This window comes from Nerophis ophidion, linkage group LG04 (genome assembly GCF_033978795.1).
Source record: "Nerophis ophidion isolate RoL-2023_Sa linkage group LG04, RoL_Noph_v1.0, whole genome shotgun sequence".
Taxonomy (NCBI): Eukaryota; Metazoa; Chordata; class Actinopteri; order Syngnathiformes; family Syngnathidae; genus Nerophis; species Nerophis ophidion.
This window is the reverse complement of record NC_084614.1, coordinates 3781269-3806025: the sequence shown is the minus strand read 5'-3', so window position 1 is coordinate 3806025 and position 24757 is coordinate 3781269. Positions and strand designations below refer to the sequence as shown.

The window sequence follows — 24757 nt, the reverse complement described above, 5'->3', positions numbered from 1 at the left end:
GGCATGTGGTAAAAGTAAGCATGCACTAACATGCGCTAAATATTTTAAAACCTCTTCTCACTTTGGCGCTTACCAAAAGGCACGCGGTAAAAGTAAGCATGCGCTAAATATTTTAAAACCTCTTCTCACTTTGGCACTTACCAAAGGCACGCAGTAAAAATTTGAGTGTGATGTAAGGATACCTTAATGAAAAGCACGTTTGAGTAAAAAAAAAACGTTTTTATGGTCTTACCTTTACTTATAAATATAGTCCATGCCAGCTCCTTCGGATCAAAAGCATCGATAACTTGTTTATAGAAGTCTTCCTTATCTTTCTTCAGTTTTAAAAGTCTCTCTGGAGATCTTCCTTTATTACCTCCTGCTTCGATTAAAATTCCAGTTTAGAAAAGTATTTTATTTTAATAAACACACGCTGCTCACTCTTGCTGGTCCTGTTCATATCCGTCATATCCGTCCCAGCACATACCACGTCACTCATTTCACTTCTTCTGCAGCCGAGTAGTCGCAAGAAGGATCACTAGCGCCCTCTACCACCATGAGGCGGGAGTCATTTAATAACTCATATTTGACAGACGTAGCTACGGTATTGTGACGGTCTCAAGCCGTCGTCTTGCGGGTTCCCAGGACCACCAAGGAAGGACATGGCTTGAGCAGTTTGACTGTTTATTTTTCAATAAAACCTCAGTCCAGGTCGCTCTTCCGCTCGCTCGCCGTCGGCTCCACCACTCCACAGCTATATTAATAAAACATAGCTGCTTACTGTTCTTTTTAGCATACCGGTATTCAGTAGCTTGGACCTTAAATCCTACTGAATAGCTCTTAATATTCTTCCCTTTATGCGATTTCAAATTACCGGTATTGGAATCAGCCTCCTCCATTTTGAAAATGATGACAGGGCGTGACGTCACAAGTTTGACCCAGCGGTAATACTAAGCATGCGCTAATTATTTTGCGAAGCGAGTTTGACACGGCAGTAATTCAAGGCAGGCGCATACTATACACCCGGTGGCAATTCAAGGAAATACGGTATATTAAGTGCAGTGTTGTGACAATACCAATATTTTGGTACCGGTATGTCCTGCCCCAGGAGCAGAGAGGTAGCAGCATGGGTAACCTTAGCTGTGGTGCAAGTGGTAATACGAGAGAGAGAGATGGTGCGAATCTGGTAACAAATGAAGGGAGAAATAATTCCCAAGAAAAACAGCAGGGGGTCCATCGTCTGGCGGTGGTTTGGCTTCAAGCGGGAAGATGTTGAACAGACAACTGTAATATGTCAAATGTGCGCCAAAAGTGTTGCTACAAAAAGTAGCAGCACTGCTAATAAGTAGCATCATTCGAAAAGTCACCCGCTAGAGCAGGGGGTCGGGAACCTTTTTGGCTGAGAGAGCCATGAAAGCCAAATATTTCAAAATGTATTTCAGTGAGAGCCATATCATATTTTTTAACACTGAATACAACAAAATGTGTGCATTTTTAAGTAAGACCAACATTTTTAGAGTATAATAAGTCTTTTATTCTTTTTAATAACATTGTTATTCTGAAGCTAACCAATAAAAAATCAAATGTCATGTCTGTTGATCATGTTTTTGTTTGGCCATGTGCTGTTTGTCCTTTCGACTCTTTAAGTTCCTGTTTGTTTCCACTCCTTTGTCTGGTTTCCTTGGTTACTCATTTTGTCCACCTGTCTCTGGTGGACAAAATGCCCGCTCACCTGCTTCCCGAGCACTAATCAAAGGCAGTATTTAAGCTCGTCTTTGCCAGTCAGTCGCCCTGATCTTTTCTTGCTCTGTGCTGACTTGTTTCATGCCTTGCCATAGTTTCGTGCTTCATGCCATGCCAAGTAACTTTTGTTTGATTTATGTTCATAGTCTGTTTATGCGTTAGCTTTCTTCCTTAGCCCAAGTTGTGCCTCCGCTGTGAGCGATTTTTGTTTGTATCTTTTTTTTAGTTTAAATTAAATCATGTTTTTACCTAAATGCCATGTCCCGAGTAGTCCGTCCGCCTTCCTGGGGGGGAACGACCCCCCCCATCGTGACATAAAATACTTCTTACCATTAATGCGGCTTCTTGAACAGGTGCGGTAGAAAACGGATGGATGGATTTAAATGCATGAGAATGTTTTAAATTTTGCACGTTATTTTTAGTACTATGATTACCAGCGAAATTATTCATAATTATGGTGTTAAGCAATGTCAGCTAAGATTTATCTGAGAGCCAGATGCAGTCATCAAAAGAGCCACAGGTTCCCTACTCCTGCACTAGAGAATGAGGTGTGCTTGGACCTCCGCATGTCAACATTTCGATTCGGTGCCACACCCACAAAATGCCCAAGCAACCATTTTCTCATCAACAATGTATGAAAAAAAAAAGTCAACAACAGAAGGAGATAACATCCACAGAAACCTACCACAAAGCGAAGGACACACACTATTTGATTTCCTATCATGCAGCTCATTTTTATTTGACACTTGTTGAAATATCTTGTGTGACATCATGCACAAAAGTGCACTTTGTTCTAAACTATTGTAGTAGTGTTCTGTAGAAAAACTGTACTTTAATTTAGTGTTGTTTTGATATGTCATCTTAGTGACATCATGCACAAAAGTGTACTTTGTTTTAAACTATTGTAGTAGTGTTCTGTACAAAAAGTGCACTTCAATTTAGTGTTGTTTTGATGTCATCTTAATGACATCATGCACAAAAGTGCATTTTAATTTAGTGTTGTTTTTATGTCATCTTAGTGACATCATGCACAAAAGTGGACTTTGTTTTAAACTGTTGTAGTAGTGTTCTGTACAAAAAGTGCACTTTAATTTAGTGTTGTTTTGATGTTGTCTTAGTGACATCATGCACAAAATTGCACTTTGTTTTAAACTATTGTAGTAGTGTTCTGTACGAAAAGTGCACTTTAATTTAGTGTTGTTTTGATGTCATCTTAATGACATCATGCACAAAAGTGCACTTTGTTTTAAACTGTTGTAGTAGTGTTCTGTACAAAAAGTGCACTTTAATTTAGTGTTGTTTTGATGTCATCTTAGTGACATCATGCACAAAAGTGGACTTTGTTTTAAACTGTTGTAGTAGTGGCGCAGTGGGAGAGTGGCCGTGCGCAACCCGAGGGTCACTGGTTCAAATCCCACCTAGAACCAACCTCGTCATGTCCGTTGTGTCCTGAGCAAGACACTTCACCCTTGCTCCTGATGGGTGCTGGTTGGCGCCTTGCATGGCAGCTCCCTCCATCAGTGTGTGAATGGGTAAATGTGGAAGTAGTGTCAAAGCGCTTTGAGTACCTTGAAGGTAGAAAAGCGCTATACAAGTACAACCCATTTATTTATCATTTATTTAGTGTTCTATACAAAAAGTGCACTTTAATTTAGTGTTTTGATATGTCATCTTAGTGACATCATGCACAAAAGTGCACTCATAGCTTGTTTTAAAATGTCTCTGACAATCTTTTGAAATGACATGAATGTTTGTGCCACTGCTAAATAACTGTTTAATAAATACACTTTTAGTTGTGATTTCCTTCTCTGCATGAAAGTTTAAAAGTAGCATACATGAATGCAGTATGAAGCAGAATGTTTGAATGTAGACACAGAATCATCATACTGCTGTGATTATATACATCAAGTGTTCATTCAAGGGTGAAGCAAAAATCTCCACATATATATGGTGTATCGTCACATGGCCTAAAAATATCCATCCATCCATCTTCTTCCGCTTCTCCGAGGTCGGGTCGCGGGGGCAACAGCCTAAGCAGGGAAACCCAGACTTCCCTCTCCCCAGCCACTTCGTCTAGCTCTTCCCGGGGGATCCCGAGGTGTTCCCAGGCCAGCCGGGAGACATAGTCTTCCCAACGTGTCCTGGGTCTTCCCCGTGGCCTCCTACCGGTTGGACGTGCCCTAAACACCTCCCTAGGGAGGCGTTCGGGTGGCATCCTGACCAGATGCCCGAACCACCTCATCTGGCTCCTCTCGATGTGGAGGAGCAGTGGCTTTATTTTGAGTTCCTCCCGGATGGCAGAGCTTCTCACCCTATCTCTAAGGGAGAGACCCGGAAACTCATTTCGGCCGCTTGTACCCGTGATCTTATCCTTTCGGTCATGACCCAAAGCTCATGACCATAGGTGAGGATGGGAACGTAGATCGACCGGTAAATTGAGAGCTTTGCCTTCCGGCTCAGCTCCTTCTTCACCACAACGGATCGGTACAACGTCCGCATTACTGAAGACGCCGCACCGATCCGCCTGTCGATCTCACGATCCACTCTTCCCTCACTCGTGAACAAGACTCCTAGGTACTTGAACTCCTCCACTTGGGGCAGGGTCTCCTCCTCAACCCTTTTCCGGGCGAGAACCATGGACTCGGACTTGGAGGTGCTGATTTTCATTCCGGTCTCTTCACACTCGGCTGCAAACTGATCCAGTGAGAGCTGAAGATCCCGGCCAGATGAAGCCATCAGGACCACATCATCTGCAAAAAGCAGAGACCTAATCCTGCGGTCACCAAACCGGAACCCCTCAACGCCTTGACTGCGCCTAGAAGTTCTGTCCATAAAAGTTATGAACAGAATCGGTGACAAAGGACAGCCTTGGCGGAGTCCAACCCTCACTGGAAGCGTGTTCGACTTACTGCCGGCAATGCGGACCAAGCTCTGGCACTGATCATACAGGGAACGGACCGCCACAATAAGACAGTCCGGTACCCCATACTCTCTGAGCACTCCCCACAGGACTTCCCGAGGGACACGGTCGAATGCCTTCTCCAAGTCCACAAAGCACATGTAGACTGGTTGGGCAAACTCCCATGCACCCTCAAGAACCCTGCCGAGAGTATAGAGCTGGTCCACAGTTCCACGACCAGGACGAAAACCACACTGTTCCTCCTGAATCCGAGTTTCGACTATCCGACGTAGCCTCCTCTCCAGTACACCTGAATAAACCTTACCGGGAAGGCTGAGGAGTGTGATCCCACGATAGTTGGAACACACCCTCCGGTCCCCCTTCTTAAAGAGAGGGACCACCACCCCGGTCTGCCAATCCAGAGGTACCGCCGCCGATGTCCACGCGATGCTTCAGAGTCTTGTCAACCAAGACAGCTCCACAGCATCCAGAGCCTTAAGGAACTCCGGGTGGATCTCATCCACCCCCGCGGCCTTGCCACCGAGGAGCTTTTTCACTACCTCAGCCCCAGAAATAGGAGAGTTCACCACAGATTCCGCAGGCACTGCTTCCTCATAGGAAGACGTGTTGGTGGGATTGAGGAGGTCTTCGAAGTATTCCTTCCACCTATCCACAACATCCGCAGTTGAGGTCAGCAGAACACCATCCGCACCATACACGGTGTTGATAGTGCACTGCACTTATTACCACAATTTTCTCACCGAAAACTGCCGGTTGACATGTAGTCGGGATCCATGTTCGCTTGACCGCTCTGATCCATAGTAAAGCTTGAGCTCCGGGAATTTAAAAAAAAAAAGAAACACCGTGTGTTTGTGTGGCTAAAGGCTGAAAGCTTCCCACCTCCATCTTTCTGCTTTGACTTCATTATTAATTGAACAAATTGCAAAAGATTCAGCAACACAGATGTCCAAAATACTGTGTAATTATGCGATTAAAGCAGACTACTTATAGCTTGGATCGGGCTGGAAAATAATGTCCGCTACAACCAGAGACGCCTAACGCACGCGTCATCAAAAGTTTACAACACGACACTTCGCGGGAAATTTAAAATTGCAATTTAGTAAACTAAAAAGGCTGTATTGGCATGTGTTGCAATGTTAATATTTCATCATTGATATATAAACTATCAGACTAGTAGTGGCTTTCAGTAGGCCTTTAGAACTAAATTACAGTTATAAACATGTTTAATGTACCCTAAGACTTTTTTGTTAAAATAAAGACAATGACACTTTTTGTGGTCCGGTATCGAAATACATTTGGGTACCGGTACTAAAATATTGGTATGGGGACAACACTAAACCTGATCCAAAATGTATTATTAAAAAAAAATATTTGTTGTCTTTTTGCTCGCACTTTGACTGCTTTTAAACAGATTTTATTTGGACAACAAAACCTTGGAGACCCCTGCCTCCTTCAGGCCTGGAGAACATTGAAGACCCGAGTTACGGCACTCACCACTTCCTGTCTGCTGGCGAGCACGGAGAGCGGCGCAGGCGTCGTCGTAGCGGCTCAGCAGGTGCCAGACGGCCGCCCGCTGAGGCTCCTGCGGGACTTTCCACCTCCTCAGGCCGCGGCAGTGGACCAGAACCACCAGCAGGACGTCCAGCCAGCACAGGTTGTGAGCGTTCCTCCAGAAGAGATGCTCGGGGACGGAAACAAGGTCCGCCGCCTCGCCTTGGGACCTGGCGCCCTGCTGCGTCTCTGCTGCCGGGGGGCTCTGTGAAGGGTGTGTGTCCACTTCTTGGGCGAGAAGAGAGGCTGCTTCTTCCCCCAACAGAACCTGCATGGACCCACTTGTAGAATCAGAACTCTCTAGAACACCACAGTCTAGCCCCAATGGGGAATCCGAGCAGGGTTGATTCTCCGCCTCGCTTTGAGCCTCATGGCGGCAATTTAGAGCGCCGCTCTCTGCGTTGTTGACGTCTGCCGCGGGAGGCGGGTCAGAGCGCAGATGCTTGGCTTTGACCTCCTCCTCCTCCCTTTCTTCTTCGAGGGCCGTGGCCGCCCTCTTTCTGCTTTGAGCTGCTGGAACCAAGCTGGCCAAAATGTCCTCTAGGGGCCGACTGACCAGCGGGAAGAGGCACTGTTTGGAAACACACTTTCGATTAATCATCATTGTAAAAAAAACTAAAGGTGTAATCTGGTCAATTCAACTTCTGTGTTCATTGGGGCGGTGTAGCTTGCTTGGTGGAGTGGCCGTGCCAGCAACTTGAGGGCTCCAGGTCTGAGCCCCGCTTCCGCCATCCCTTGGGCGAGACACTTTACCCACCTCCTCCCGGTACCACCCACACTGGTTTAAATGTAACTTAGATATTGGGTTTCACTGTGTAAAAGCGCTTTGAGTCACTAGAGAAAAGCGCTATATAAATACAATTCACGTCATTGTTGTGGTTTAAAAAAAAAAACACAGTGTGTTGATTAAAGCGCTAAACGCTGCGAGCTATTCGGTGCTAGCATTTTTAAAAAGGGTTGTACAGTAGAAAAGATACACATTTAAAAAAAAAAAAAAAAAAAAAAAAGGTACTATACTCCTCTAAAGGCTTAGTGGCCACATGCGTGGACAGTACCTTTTAGGTCTTATTTCCAAAGTTGTGGGGTCTTATGGCCACTTATGTGGACATGTATGCTGCCTTCTGGTGGTGTCAGAAGAGTATAACAGACAATGGCATTTGGGAAAAAAAAAAAAAAAAAACAAGAAAAACTCGGAGTTGGAATATAATTACAACACTTTATGTACATATTTATATAATATTTACATATTTATATAATATGTTACTACAAGCTCCATTCACAGACAGAGTCCCATTGCTTTTATGAGCGGTAGAGCAAGCCAAAAGCCGGAAAAAAACAACATTTTTTTTTAGTTACATTTTTTTATTTTTACCACCCACATCTGCGGTCCTCTCCAAGGTTTCTCATCGTCGTTCACATTGACATCCCACTGGGTTGTGAGTTTTTCCTTGCCCTTATGTGGGCTCTGAACCCAATAAGTCGTTGTGGCTTGTGCAGCCCTTTGAGACACTTGTGATTTAGGGCTATATAAATAAACATTGATTGATTGATTGAAGTACATCATATAAAAAGATGATTTTTAGTTTTTATTCTAATTAGGGTCCAATAAGCAAAGAGAAATAAAAAAAAAAGCATGTAAACAAACAGCTTTGGCCTTAAGAGGTTACTAGGGTTGTACTGCTCGCTCTAAGTAGAATATAGCCTAGCATTTTTACTTTTTGTGCTGACATCGGCCCACCAGCCGATGACAAATGGTAACAGTTAGTGGTGTTTTTTTCTGTAGCCAGTGACTGCAAGCGGAGTGCAGACTGACCTGAGGGTCGGTGCACAGGGTGATGGACTCGTGCAGGTTGACGCGGTACGAGCGCAGAGGGGAGCTCAGGCCCCTGGAGGCGCACCATGGACACGTGTCGAGAGACGCCGCTCTCTCCTGAACCTTCGACAAAGCAGCAGGATGTAAGACACCGCTTCATTATTACAATTTCAATGCAAACAACTTTGTGGTAGTGCTGCAAGCACACAGTGGCCGCTGCATAGCAACGGTAACCGTGTGTACCTTCCCAACATAACCAATGTTGGTTCAATAAACTACAACTTTCGCCTTTTACCAAAAGATTTCCGTGGGTTTCTTTGACATGTAATTTGGAGTGGCACTGCGGAGTCACAGTGGCGTTCAAACACAATTTCAGCTTTGCGCAGGTGACAACGGCGAGTGAGGAGAGCAACTGACTTTTCCCAAATACCCCACCAGTGGCGAGGCCCGAGCCCCCAAACCGGTGTCCGCCGAGTCACCCGTCATTGGAGTCCCGCCGCTTAGCCCCAGGTCCAGCCGCTGCATCTCGATCAGTATCACCATGGCAACCCGGCTGTCCTCCGGGGTACCTGAGGGGCGGGAGAGTAAGGAGGTTTTTACGGTTCTGGTTCCACTTGCAATCTCTTTAATCATCAGTAAAAAAAAAAAAGAATTAACAAGTGGATTAGCGTTTACCGTATTTCCTTGAATTTCCGACGGGACGTTAATTAATTTAAAACCTCTTCTCACTCCGGCACTTACCAAAGGCATGCAGTAAATGTAGGCCTGCGCCTATAAATTTGAGTGTGATGTAAGGATACCATCATGAAAAGCACATTTAATTAAAAAAAACAAAACGTTATTATGGTCTTATCTTTAGCATAGCTCGGTTGGTAGAGTGGCCGTGCCAGCAACTTGAGGGGTTGCAGGTTCGATTCCCGCTTGTGCCATCCTAGTCACTGCCGGTGTGTCCTTGGGCAAGACACTTTACCCACCTGCTCCCAGTGCCACCCACACTGGTTTAAATGTAACTTAGATATTGGGTGTCACTATGTAAAGCGCTTTGAGTCACTTGAGAAAAGCGCTATATAAATATAATTCACTTCACTTATAAATGAAGTCCATGCGCAGCTCCTTCTGATCAAAAGCATCGATAACTTGTTTATAGAAGTCTTCCTTATCTTTCTTCAGTTTTAAAAGTCTCTTCGTCTCGATGGATACCTTCCTTCATTATTACCTCCTGCTTTGATTGAAAGTCCAGTTTAGAAAACAGTTTTATTTTAGATATGTTATCCTCCATGTTAAAAGTGCAAGCGAGAGGAAAAAATAAACGATCGCTGCTCACTCTTGCTGCTTGTTGTCACTTCTTCTGCAGCCGAGTTGTCGCAAGGAGGATCACTAACGCCCTCTACCACCAGGAGGCGGGAGTCATTTAATGACTCATATTTGACACACGCAGCTACGGTATACTAACAAAACATAGCTGCTTACTGTTCTTTTTAGCATATTCAATAACTTGGACCTTAAATCCTACTGAATAGCTCTTAATTATCTTCCCTTTATGCGATTTCAAAATATTGAAATCAGCCTCCTCCATTTTGAAAATGATGACAGGGGAAGTGTCACTCGTGACGTGACGAGTTTGACCCAGGGGAAATTATAGACATGCGATAATAAAAATAATTTTTTGCGAAACAAGTTTGACCCGGCAGTAATTCTAGACAGGCGCATACTATATACCCGGCAGCAATTCAAGGAAATACGGTAGTTGTCAAGTATCTAAACACGTAAAATCCAACGGTGCCACATTACGGTACCCGAGTTACCGCTTCTGCCAAAGTGTTGCAATTTTCAATGCCTACAAGGTAATTGACTCCCAAAACACTCCATCCCAAAATGCACTAGCTTCACGCTAACATACAGTATTGACACACTACAAGTAGGCATTCGCGATTTTAAGCGGCGATTTCAACACCTCCAAAATGTGTTAATGGAAACTACAACTAAAATGAACGTTACAATCAAACAGCCGGTGGATGATAAGTCAGTAACACTTTTTAGGGCGCAATAAGTTACAAACAGATAATGGTTAATTAAATACGTCAGGTTCAAACACTGATGACATCTATTAAACAGACAAGAAGCAAGGAATCATGCAGAGACAGTTCAATTTAGCTCATTGAGGTTAATGTTTAAATGTGTCAGGTTCAAACACTGATTACATCTATTAAACAGACAAGAAGCAAGGAATCACGCAGAGACAGAGTTTGATTTTGCTCAATGAGGTTAATGTTTAAATGTGTCAGGTTCAAACACTGATGACATCTATTAAACAGAAAAGAAGCAAGAAATCATGCAGAGACAGAGTTTAACTTAGCTCAATGAGGTTAAATTTGTCAGGTTCAATACTGATGACATCTATTAAACAGACAAGAAGCAAGGAATCATGCAGAGACAGAGTTCAATTTAGCTCAATGAGGAGAGAGGTATTGGGCTGTACACTTAGAGTTCCAACCTACGCTCTAAGGCAAAGCCCACGTGCTCCACTATTTATTCAGGATGTCCCTGGTTACATCACTGAGGCTGCTTCTGAAGGAAGGGGGGGTCATTTCAGCAGCCCCAGTTAGACACAATGTATGATTATTCATGAAATGGAAATGGGATGACACTCGTGACATCGCCCTCGTTCTGCTTTGTCTGTGTCACGGTACTCGATGTTCTGGACACAAACACAGATACGAGACGACTGGCAATCCAAAATTGCATAGTTGTCCCTTTGCACGGATAGACAAGTACAACTTCAGCACAATTGATAATAACTATAGCAACGGCCTTTAAGCATAAGAATTGTGTGATAACTTAAAAAATAATTATTTTAACAAATGTTGCAATAAAATATGAGATTGTATCATCAAAAATAAAATTTGTGAACACACGCAAGAGTACTAAAAATTGGTGCCGTTCAGTACCGGTATTGATTCCGTATCGGTTTACCTGTGACGATACTCGTTCCTAAACAAGGGGCCAACTCTTTTTCTAATAAAAATCAAAACGATCCTTTTATAAAAGGCTTTGCACTCGGAAGTAAAACTAGAACATTCAGAGACACATACGAGCAAGTCGAATGGCACATTGTGCAATTCTGCAAACATCCAACAATGAATGTCGGTTAACTGCAGTGTTAACAGCAATACAGCGTTTAAAAATTATCGGCATAAGCGACATTCCTTTAAACGTTGTCTAGTCTGTGGATATTCTCATTGAAGCTACCAGAAAGTTAGCCGGACTAAAGTGAATGACAAAAAATTGGTTACGCTTGATGTAATTATAGTATTTTGCAATATGACAGCCAAGACTTTATCGTAAACTAACGAAAATGTATTTAATGACATCTGCTAATCAACATTTTTGTAACGGGGCCCCCTTCCTCCTCCAATATGACTGTGCACCAGTGCACAAAGCACGGTCTCTAAAGACATGTATGACAGAGTCTGGTGTGGATGAACTTGACTGGCCTGCACAGAGTCCTGACCCGAGCCCAACAGAACACCTTTGGGATGGATTAGAACGGAGAATGACAGCCACGCCTTCCCGTGTGTGACCTCACCAACGCGCTTCTGGACAAATGGGGGAAAATTTTTACCAAAAACACAATCTGCAACCTTCTGGACAGCCTTCCCAGAAGAGTTGAAGCTGTAATAGCTGCAAAACGTGGACCGACATCATATTATACCCTATGTGTTAGGAATAGGATGGCACTTAAGGCAGGTGGAAAAATACTTTAGGCAATATAATATATATATATATATATATATATATATATATAAATTAGGAAATATGGACGTTTATCGAGGCTGGAACCAATTAGGTCCTGTTGCGTTTTGACCCGTTCTTCCTTCGGTCAACGCCCCCAGATTGCCCCCCTAGTAAATGTGTCTAATACCTGAATTGCTGTCACTGGCCTCGCCTTTTTCTCTCTCTAGTGCTTCACTCTAACTTTCCTCATCCACGAATCTTTCCTCCTCGCTCAAATTAATGGGGAAATCGACGCTTTCTCGGTCCGAATCGCTCAAAAAGTCCAAAAGTTGCGAACCTTATCGTGGATGTTCTCTACTAAATCCTTTCAGCAAAAATATGGCAATATCGCGAAATGATCAAGTATGACACATTTAATTGGATCTGCTATCCCCGTTTAAATAAGAAAATCTCATTTCAGTAGGCCTTTAAACTAAAAAAAGGTTTTTAAAAAATTCGGAAAAAAACTATTATTTCAGAATGTGCAAATTCGAAAATTATATTTAGAAAAAAGGGGAATGGAGTGGCATGAGTGAGGAATATGATTAATAATAATAATAATGAACTATAATTAGCTTTGATGGCGTTTTTTCCGCATCATGGACATTTATCAGGATGTTTTAAAGGCCTACTGGAATGAGATTTTCTTATTTAAACGGGGATAGCAGGTCCATTCTATGTGTCATACTTGATCATTTCGCGATATTGCCATATTTTTGCTGAAAGGATTTAGTAGAGAACATCAACGATAAAATTTGCAACTTCTCTTCGCTAATAAAAAACGCCTTGCCTTTTTCTCTCTCTAGTGCTTCACTTTAACTTTCCTCATCCACGAATCTTTCCTCCTCGCTCAAATTAATGGGGAAATCGACGCTTTCTCGGTCCGAATCGCTCAAAAAGTCCAAAAGTTGCGAACTTTATCGTGGATGTTCTCTACTAAATCATTTCAGCAAAATTATGGCAATATCGCGAAATGATCACGTATGACACATTTAATTGGATCTGCTATCCCCGTTTAAATAAGAAAATCTCATTTCAGTAGGCCTTTAAACTAAAAAAAGGTTTTTAAAAAATTCGGAAAAAAACTATTATTTCAGAATGTGCAAATTCGAAAATTATATTTAGAAAAAAGGGGAATGGAGTGGCATGAGTGAGGAATATGATTAATAATAATAATAATGAACTATAATTAGCTTTGATGGCGTTTTTTCCGCATCATGGACATTTATCAGGATGTTTTAAAGGCCTACTGGAATGAGATTTTCTTATTTAAACGGGGATAGCAGGTCCATTCTATGTGTCATACTTGATCATTTCGCGATATTGCCATATTTTTGCTGAAAGGATTTAGTAGAGAACATCAACGATAAAATTTGCAACTTCTCTTCGCTAATAAAAAACGCCTTGCCTTTTTCTCTCTCTAGTGCTTCACTTTAACTTTCCTCATCCACGAATCTTTCCTCCTCGCTCAAATTAATGGGGAAATCGACGCTTTCTCGGTCCGAATCGCTCAAAAAGTCCAAAAGTTGCGAACTTTATCGTGGATGTTCTCTACTAAATCATTTCAGCAAAATTATGGCAATATCGCGAAATGATCACGTATGACACATTTAATTGGATCTGCTATCCCCGTTTAAATAAGAAAATCTCATTTCAGTAGGCCTTTAAACTAAAAAAAGGTTTTTAAAAAATCCGGAAAAAAACTATTATTTCAGAATGTGCAAATTCGAAAATTATATTTAGAAAAAAGGGGAATGGAGTGACATGAGTGAGGAATATGATTAATAATAATAATAATGAACTATAATTAGCTTTGTTGCCGTTTTTTCCGCATCATGGACATTTATCAGGATGTTTTAAAGGCCTACTGGAATGAGATTTTCTTATTTAAACGGGGATAGCAGGTCCATTCTATGTGTCATACTTCATCATTTCGCGATATTGCCATATTTTTGCTGAAAGGATTTAGTAGAGAACATCAACGATAAAATTTGCAACTTCTCTTCGCTAATAAAAAACGCCTTGCCTTTTTCTCTCTCTAGTGCTTCACTTTAACTTTCCTCATCCACGAATCTTTCCTCCTCGCTCAAATTAATGGGGAAATCGACGCTTTCTCGGTCCGAATCGCTCAAAAAGTCCAAAAGTTGCGAACTTTATCGTGGATGTTCTCTACTAAATCATTTCAGCAAAATTATGGCAATATCGCGAAATGATCACGTATGACACATTTAATTGGATCTGCTATCCCCGTTTAAATAAGAAAATCTCATTTCAGTAGGCCTTTAAACTAAAAAAAGGTTTTTAAAAAATCCGGAAAAAAACTATTATTTCAGAATGTGCAAATTTGAAAATTATATTTAGAAAGAAGGGGAATGGAGTGACATGAGTGAGGAATATGATTAATAATAATAATGAACTATAATTAGCTTTGTTGCCGTTTTTTCCGCATCATGGACATTTATCAGGATGTTTTAAAGGCCTACTGGAATGAGATTTTCTTATTTAAACGGGGATAGCAGGTCCATTCTACGTGTCATACTTGATAGAAAACATCCACGATAAAGTTTGCAACTTTCGTTCGCTAATAAAAAAAAGCCTTGCCTTTTTCTCTCTCTAGTGCTTCACTCTAACTTTCCTCATCCACGAATCTTTCCTCCTCGCTCAAATTAATGGGGAAATCATCGCTTTCTCGGTCTGAATCGCTCAAAAAGTTGCGAACCTTATCGTGGATGTTCTCTACTAAATCCTTTCAGCAAACATATGGCAATGTTGCGAAATGTTTAAATAAGAAAATCTCATTTCAGTATGACTTTAAACTAAAAAAATGCTTTTAAAAAATCTAAAAAAAAACTATTTCCTCACAATTTAAGTCACGAAATTATTTCAGAATGGTAAAATTCGAAAATTATATTTAGAAAAAAGGGGAACAGGGTGACATGAGTGAGGAATATGATTAATAATAATAAACTATAATTAGCTTTGTTGGTGTTTTTGCCGCATCATGGACATTAATCAGGAAGTTTTAACAACCTTGTCGCCATTCTGTCTAAGAAACAAAACCTTATTATTTGGACTCATGCTAAAAATATGCTCAACAAATACGTAAATAATCACCTTTAACTTAAAATGTGACAAAGTACTTAGCGTGTTAGCATGCTAGCACCTCGCATGTGCTCGGCGTGACTCTTTCCGACAGAGCTGCAAAGAATACATACCAGAGTCCGCCGTCAATTAAAGTTGCCTTCGTGGGATGAATCCACCGCACTCATTCGTGTAAAGTCGTTAAAAAAAAACTCGCTATCCCGCCTGAGAATGAATATATTCTCTCAATAAAGCCAGGACGATCCGTCTGGAAAACGTCGTCCTTCCGCCGGCGCGTGTGCACCTTCAAAAGTCTTCCCCCTGCACCGGAAGTGGTGCTGCCCTCATTGAAGTGCAGTTGGTTGATGACGTCACCAGCAGCGCCGCTAATGATCATTATGACAGGGCACTTTAAAGCAGTGGTCCCCAACCTTTTTGTATCCGCAGACAGGTCAACTCTTAATAATTTGTCCCGCGGCCCGGGAGGGAGGGGAGGGGGTCCTTTTTTTTTCTTTTTTTTTTTTTCTTCTTTGTCATGAAAAAGGGACGTTTTTGACTTGAAAAAGGGAGTATTTTGTGGTTGGTGCACTATTTGTAAGTATATATTGTGTTTTTTATGTTGATTTAATAATATTTTTTTTTTTTTTTTTTTTTTTAATAAAAAATTCTTCTGCGGCCCGGTACCAATCGGGCCACGGCCCGGTTGGGGACCACTGCTTTAAAGGCCTACTGAAAGCCACTACTAGCGACCACGCAGTATATATATCAATGATGAAATATTAACATTGCAACACATACCAATACGGCCTTTTTAGTTTACTAAATTGGAATTTTAAATTTCACGCGAAGTATCCTGTTGAAAACGTAGCGGAATGATGACGCGTTCGCGTGACGTCTCGAATTGCAGCGGACATTTCGTTCCAGCCCGATCCCAGCTATAAGTCGTCTGCATTAATCGCAGAATTCCACAGTATTCTGGACATCTGTGTTGCTGAATCTTTTGCAATTTGTTCAATGAATAATGGAGACGTCAAAGAAGAAAGATGTAGGTGGGAAGCGGTGTATTGCACAAACACAGCCAGTGTTTCCTTGTTTACATTCGGCTCTTACCGTAGACATGAGCGGAGAGTTGTGAAGTGAGTTTGCGTCGTTCCTCCTGCAGCTGTGGACTTTCTTGCCTAGTCCCACCGGCCACCACCGACTGTCGGATGTTTACTCCGTAGAGGGGAAAAAATTTAAAATCTCAGCCCGGCTGCCTTGCCTCGTCGAGAAACGTGGCTTCCCTTAGAGACACTGGTGGCCACCACACCCGTGGCCACACCCCTCGGACTTTCAGATAAGATGAAATATTAACATTGCAACACATGCCAATACGGCCTTTTTAGTTTACTAAATTGCAATTTAAAATTTCCCGCGAAGTAAACTGTTGAAAACGTCACGGAGTGATGACTTGTATGATGACGCGTGAGCGTGACGTCACGGATTGTAGCGGACATTTTGTTCCAGCCCGATCCCAGCTATAAGTCGTCTGCTTTAATCGCATAATTCCACAGTATTCTGGACATCTGTGTTGCTGAATCTTTTGTAATTTGTTCAATGGATAATGGAGACGTCAAAGAAGAAAGATGTAGGTGGGAAGCGGTGTATTGCGGCCGCCTTTAGCGACACAAACACAGCCAGTGTTTCCTTGTTTACATTCGGCTCTTACCGTAGACATGAGCGGAGAGTTGTGAATTGAGTTTGCGTCGTTCCTCCTGCAGCTGACCACCACCGACTGTCGGATGCTTACTCCGTAGAGGGGAAAAAAATTAAAATCTCAGCCCGGCTGCCTTGCCTCGTCGTGAAACGTGGCTTCCCTCAGAGACACTGGTGGTCGCCACACCCGTGGCCACGCCCCTCGGACTTTCAGGTACCCAATCTCACTAAAACACTAGTAACACAATAAGCAGATAAGGGATTTTCCAGAATTATTATAGTAAATGTGTCTAATAACATCTGAATCGCTCCTACTGCCCTGCCTATTTTTTTTTTCTTTCTAGTCCTTCACTCTCACTTTCCTCATCCACAAATCTTTCATCCTCACTCAAATTAATGGGGAAATCGTCGCTTAGTACAATATGACCGCTGCTTGGATGAATGGGTTAGAAAAAGACAGATGCACACACACACACACACACAAACACATACTTGTAATTCTTACCTTATTGAGACCTCTTAAAAATGCCTACCTCTTTGGGGCCCTTCTCTCTCTCTCTCTCTCTCTCTCTCTCTCTCTCTCTCTCTCTCTCTTCTCTCTCTCTCTCTCTCTCTCTCTCTCTCTCTCTCTCTCTCTCTCTCTCTGTATATATATATATATATATATATATAGGTCACAGTTTCACAGGAAAAACTTAGCATTTTGGCAGTGTTATATCAAAAGATTTTACGAGAAAAACTGAGCATTTGTGCAATATGATGATAAAAGTTGGAATTTTACTCAACAACAGTCGCAATTCTACAAGAAATGCTTAAAATGTTGGCAATTTTGTGAAAAGAGTCGTATTTTTAAATTGACGAGGGTCACCATTTTATAAAAAAAAAAACTATAAAATGTTGTCAATATTCTAATAATAATAACCAGAATTCTATTTATGACAAAAGGTGATCATTTTACGAAAAAAAAAAGTCAATATTTTACAAGAACAAAAAAAAACTGCCAATATTGTGATAAAGATCAGAATCGTCACCATTTTGCATTAAAAAGTAAAAATTTTACATAAAAAAGTGAGAATTTTTCGAGAAAATATTGCAATATTACAAAAACAGAGAGAATATGAGAAATTGTTCCCAATTTTATACAAAAAAAAGTTGACACATTGTGAGAAAAAGACTGATTTTAGTTACCTTATTAATTTTTTTGTTTTCTAATTGGTTTTTAATCTTCATTATTTACTTCAAGTTATTACAGTATGTCTCAATATACATACATATATATTTTTTTTATTAATTTTGCTCAGAGGGGGCGCATTTCAATTTTTTACACACACTTGTTATTTCATATGTTGACCAGAGGGGGAGCACTTTTAAAAGCGACACAGTCCATTTGAAAAAAAAAAAACTCTTTTTGATAGACGTCACCAGCAGGGGTGCAAATGAGACATTGTCTATTTATTAGATGCAATGTTATTGGGAGCATGATTTATGTCCTCACTTGTTCACACCTCCTCATATGGAAGATACTTTTCCTCTTTCATGTCTCAAGAAGGGTAGGAATATAAAAACACACTTTCTTGTATTTCTTACCTTCTTGAGACCTGAGAAAAATGCCTCCCTCTTTAGGAAACAGCCTTCCTAGATAAATAAAGAAGTGTATTTACAACATTAATAATATAAACATACTATGCAAATATAAAAAAAAACTTGTTGTGAAAAATGAGTTAGAATTTCGCAAGGTCATCGTTTTACTAAAACATAGTCAGTATTTTACAAGAACAACAGAAAAAATGGCAATATTTTATACATAAAATGTCACCATTTTTATTTAAAAAGTAATAATTTTAAATTAAAAAAGTAATAATTTTGGGAGAAAATATTCGCAATATTACCAACGTACAAAAACAGAAAGAATATGAGAAAATTGTTCCCAATTTTATAAGAAAAAAGTCGACACATTGTGAGAAAAAGACTGCTTTCTGTTCATTTTTTAGTTTTTTTGGTTTGTAATTTGTTTTAATCTTCATTATTTACTTCAAATTATTACAGTATGTATCGATATACATATAAATAATATATATATATATATATATATATATATTTTTTTTTTTTTTACTAATTTTGGCCAAAGGGGGGAGCATTTCAATTTCTTACACACACTTGTTATTTCATATGTTGACCAGAGGGAGAACATTTATATTCCTTACACACACTTGTTATTTCATATGCTGACCAGAGGGTGAACATTTATATTCCTTACACACACTTGTTATTTCATATGTTGACCAGAGGGAGAACATTTATATTCCTTACACACACTTGTTATTTCATATGTTGACTAAGAGGGAGAACATTTATATTCCTTACACACACTTGTTATTTCATATGTTGACCAGAGGGAGAACATTTATATTCCTTACACACACTTGTTATTTCATATGTTGACCAGAGGGAGAACATTTATATTTCCTACACACACTTGTTATTTCATATGTTGACCAGAGGGAGAACATTTATATTCCTTACACACACTTGTTATTTCATATGTTGACCAGAGGGAGAACATTTATATTCCTTACACACACTTGTTATTTCATATGTTGACTAAGAGGGAGAACATTTATATTCCTTACACACACTTGTTATTTCATATGTTGACCAGAGGGAGAACCTTTATATTCTTTACACACACTTGTTATTTCATATGTTGACCAGAGGGAGAACATTTATATTTCCTTACACACACTTGTTATTTCATATGTTGACTAAGAGGGAGAACATTTATATTCCTTACACACGCTTGTTATTTCATATGCTGACCAGAGGGGGAGCACTTTTAAAAGCGACACAAAGTCCATGTGAAAAAATCCCTTCTTTTTGGGACAACCCTCATTTTGACCACCAGGGGTGCAAATGAGACATTGTCTATTAGATGCAATGTTATTGGGAGCATGATTTATGTCCTCACTTGTTCACACCTCCTCATATGGAAGATACTTTTCCTCTTTCATGTCTCAAGAAGGGTAGGAATATAAAAACACACTTTCTTGTATTTCTTACCTTCTTGAGACCTGAGAAAAATGCCTCCCTCTTTAGGAAACAGCCTTCCTAGATAAATAAAGAAGTGTATTTACAACATTAATAATATAAACATACTATGCAAATATAAAAAAAGCTTGTTGTGAAAAATGAGTTAGAATTTCACAAGGTCATCGTTTTACTAAAACATAGTCAGTATTTTACAAGAACAACAGAAAAAATGGCAATATTTTATACATAAAATGTCACCATTTTTATTTAAAAAGTAATAATTTTAAATTAAAAAAGTAATAATTTTGGGAGAAAATATTCGCAATATTACCAACGTACAAAAACAGAAAGAATATGAGAAAATTGTTCCCAATTTTATAAGAAAAAAGTCGACACATTGTGAGAAAAAGACTGCTTTCTGTTCATTTTTTTCGTTTTTTTGGTTTGTAATTTGTTTTAATCTTCATTATTTACTTCAAATTATTACAGTATGTCTCGATATACATATAAATAATATATATATATTTTTTTTTAAACTAATTTTGGCCAAAGGGGGGAGCATTTCAATTTCTTACACACACTTGTTATTTCATATGTTGACCAGAGGGAGAACATTTATATTCCTTACACACACTTGTTATTTCATATGTTGACTAAGAGGGAGAACATTTATATTCCTTACACACACTTGTTATTTCATATGCTGACCAGAGGGGGAGCACTTTTAAAAGCGACACACAGTCCATGTGAAAAAATCCCTTCTTTTTGGGACAACCCTCATTTTGACCAGCAGGGGTGCAAATGAGACATTGTCTATTAGATGCAATGTTATTGGGAGCATAATTTATGTCCTCACTTGTTCACACCTCCTCATATGGAAGATACTATTCCTCTTTCATGTCTCAAGAAGGGTAGGAATATAAAAACACACTTTCTTGTATTTCCTACCTTCTTGAGACCTGAGAAAAATGCCTCCCTCTTTAGGAAACAGCCTTCCTAGATAAATAAAGAAGTGTATTTACAACATTAATAATATAAACATACTATGCAAATATAAAAAAAGCTTGTTGTGAAAAATTAGTTAGAATTTCGCAAGATCATCGTTTTACTAAAACATAGTTAGCATTTTACAAGAACAACAGAAAAAATGGCGATATTTTATACATCATAGGTCACCATTTTTAGTTAAAAAGTAATAATTTTAAATAAAAAAAAGTGATAATTTTGGGAGAAAATATTCGCAATATTACCAACGTACAAAAACAGAAAGAATATGAGAAAATTGTTCCCAATTTTATAAGAAAAAAGTCGACACATTGTGAGAAAAAGACTGCTTTCTGTTCATTTTTTCGTTTTTTTGGTTTGTAATTTGTTTTAATCTTCATTATTTACTTCAAATTATTACAGTATGTCTCGATATACATATAAATAATATATATATATATATATATATATTTTTTTTTACTAATTTTGGCCAAAGGGGGGAGCATTTCAATTTCTTACACACACTTGTTATTTCATATGTTGACCAGAGGGAGAACATTTATATTCCTTACACACACTTGTTATTTCATATGTTGACCAGAGGGAGAACATTTATATTCCTTACACACACTTGTTATTTCATATGTTGACTAAGAGGGAGAACATTTATATTCCTTACACACACTTGTTATTTCATATGCTGACCAGAGGGGGAGCACTTTTAAAAGCGACACACAGTCCATGTGAAAAAAATCCCTTCTTTTTGGGACAACCCTCATTTTGACCAGCAGGGGTGCAAATGAGACATTGTCTATTTATTAGATGCAATGTTATTGGGAGCATGATTTATGTCATCACTTGTTCACACCTCCTCATATGGAAGATACTTTTCCTTCTTGGTGTCTCAAGAAGTGCAGAAATACAAGAACACGCACGCACACATACACACACACACACACACACACACACACACACACACACACACACACACACACACGGACACACACACACACTCACAAGGACATAAGCGTGTCTTATTGCAGCATCCAATCCTGGCTGCTGCACGTGCCCTCCTCCCCCATGCACAATAACCCCTCCTGAACGAGCTGCTCCCCTGTCCTCTATTTTTCCTCTTGATGACAAAATGAATTAGCATATCTTTCTCATTAGAATGCATAAACCGGCCGCCTCTTCGCCTCACGATCAGACGTGAGCTTCCTGCCGTGATGCGGCTGGAGACGCAGACAGGCAGCAGCAGCATCACATGCAGACATTTGGCCTCGGACTCTCTGGATGCACGTCATCCTTTCCCTCTGCACTTGGTTCAAGAAGAAAGAGAAGGCCCTAACTGAAGCGTAGTTCCTGGAGTGTGGTGCTCTGGTCACGCAGGACTTGTCTCCATGAGTGCATGTTTGGGGCCTGCACACGTGAGATCTGTACGTGCACAAAGAGACACGATCTGAGGGACATTTTCCTCCTGCAGCCCAGTTGACTGTAATATCTTTTAGAGCTGTACAGTGGAACCACAATTTATGTAATTAATAATGTTATTAAACAGGGTTTGTTCATTCAAAAGTTTGTATAGTGAAGCAAATTCCTCCATGAGAAACAATGTTACTATAAATCATTGAACCAATTACATATATATGTATGTGTGTGTGTGTGTGTGTGTGTGTGTGTGTGTGTGTGTATGTATATATATATATATATATATATATATATATATATATATATATATATATATATATATATAAATACATTTGTATATATATATGTATATATACACACACACTTATATATATATATAAATATATATATATAGTAAAAAAATATATATAGTAAAAATATATATATATATTTATCTATTGATGTATATGTTATTATATATATATATATATTTGATCATTTTATCTATATACATATATGTATATATGTATATAGATAAGATGATAAAATATATAAATATATATAAATACATTTGTATATATATATATATATATATATGTATATATACACATATACATATATACACACACAAATATATATATAAATAAATAAATATATATATAGTAAAAAAATATATATATTTATTTATTGATGTATATATTATTAGATATATATATATGTTATCATTTTATATATATACATATATATATGTATATATATAAGATGATAAAATATATAAATATATACACACGCACACATATATATATATATTTCTATATATATATATATTGAATCAATTATTCATACATACATACAGTATATATATATATATATATATATATATATATATATATATATATATATATATATATATATATATCCATCCATTTTCTACCGCCTATTCCCTTTCGGGGTCGCGGGGGGCGCTGGCGCCTATCTCAGCTACAATGGGGCGGAAGGCGGGGTACACCCTGGACAAGTCGCCACCTCATCGCAGGGCCAACATAGATAGACAGACAACACTCACACTCACATTCACACACTAGGGCCAATTTAGTGTTGATATATATATTTATATATATATATATATATATATATATATATATATATATATATATATATATATATATATATATATATATATATATATATATATATATATATATATATATATATATATATAGAATCAATTATTCATACATACTTACGGTATATATATATATATATATATATATATATATATATATATATATATATATTTAAATGGGAGTGAGTTGCAACCATGTGGTGTCTCTTCCAGGTGAGCACACCTTGTTCGCTTAAAGGCCTACTGAAAGCCACTACTAGCGACCACGCAGTCTGATAGTTTATATATCAATGATGAAATATTAACATTGCAACACATGACAATACGGCCTTTTTGGTTTACTAAATTGCAATTTTAAATTTCCCGCGAGGTATCCTGTTGAAAAGATCGCGGAATGATGACGCCTATGTTGACGTGTGCGCGTGACGTTATTGGTTGGAGCGGTCATTTTATCCCAGCACCACCCACGGCTAAAAGTTGTCTGTTTTCATCGCATAATTACACAGTATTTTGGACATCTGTGTTGCTGAATCTTTTGCAATTTGTTCAATTAATAATGGAGACGTCAAAGAAGAATGCTGTTGGTGGAAAGCGGTGGATTGCAGCAGCCTTTAGCTACCAAAACACAGCCAGGTGTTTCTTTGTTTGTTGTGAAGCTTTAATATGGAACAGAGTGGTCAAACAAACAAGTTTCTCTACCACATGTCAACCGGCAGGTTTCGGTGAGAAAATTGTGGTAATAAGTCGGCTTTTACCGGAGACATGAGCGGAGCTTGCGTCCTGTCAAAGAGGCAGCTGCGACTTTCTTGGCTCCTCCATGGCTTCCATCAGAGACACTGGCAGTCACCACACCCCTCCGACCTTCAGGTATGACTTTATAATCTCACTAAAACAATAGTAACACAATAAGCAGATAAGGGATTTAACAGAATTATCCTAGTAAATGTGTCTAATAACATCTGAATTGCTCCCACTGCCGTCGCCTTTTTTTTTCTTTTTCTAGTGCTTCACTGTAACTTTTCTCATCCATGAATATTTCATCCTCGCTCAAATTAATGGAGAAATCGTCGCTTTCTCGGTCCAAATCGCTCTCGCTGCTGGTGGCCATGATTGTAAACAATGTGAAGATGTGTGGAGCCCTACAACCCGTGACGTCACGCGCATATCGTCTGCTACTTCCGGTACAGGCAAGGCTTTTTTATTAGCGACCAAAAGTTGCAAACTTTATCGTGGATGTTCTCTAGTGAAGTGAAGTATATTTATATAGCGCTTTTCTCAAGTGACTCAAAGCGCTTTACATAGTGACACCCAATATCTAAGTTACATTTAAAGCAGTGTGGGTGGCACTGGGAGCAGGTGGGTAAAGTGTCTTGCCCAAGGACACAACGGCAGTAACTAGGATGGCACAAGCGGGAATCGAACCTGCAACCCTCAAGTTGCTGGCACGGCCACTCTACCAACCGAGCTATGCCTCCCCTACTAAAATCCTTTCAGAAAAAAATATGGCAATATCGCGAAATGATCAGTCACAGTAGAAAGATGGAGTTGGGAAGCTTTTAGCCTTTAGCCACACAAACACACGGTGATTCCTTGTTTAAAAGTCCCGGAGCTGAAACTTTACTATGGATCAGAGCGCGGTCAAGCGAACATGGATCCC

General features: G+C 39.4%; 1 protein-coding gene across 4 annotated transcripts in view; it reads right to left on the bottom strand.

The window, feature by feature from the left end:
- uspl1 (ubiquitin specific peptidase like 1) overlaps window positions 1–15198 on the bottom strand; it is a 29657-nt gene extending 14459 nt beyond the window's left edge. For 2 of the 4 annotated variants that reach the window (XM_061896774.1, XM_061896777.1), the window contains exons 1-5: window positions 14996–15198; window positions 11501–11602; window positions 8424–8575; window positions 8007–8129; window positions 6137–6764 (exon numbers count right to left, since the gene is read on the bottom strand). In XM_061896774.1, the coding sequence (XP_061752758.1) occupies window positions 6137–6764; window positions 8007–8129; window positions 8424–8549 (877 nt within the window). In that variant the 5' untranslated portion in view covers window positions 8550–8575; window positions 11501–11602; window positions 14996–15198. The remainder of the gene's footprint in view (window positions 1–6136; window positions 6765–8006; window positions 8130–8423; window positions 8576–11500; window positions 11603–14995) is intronic. The other 2 variants (XM_061896776.1, XM_061896775.1) reach the window with 2 other exon arrangements.
- Between the last annotated feature and the right edge of the window lie 9559 nt (window positions 15199–24757).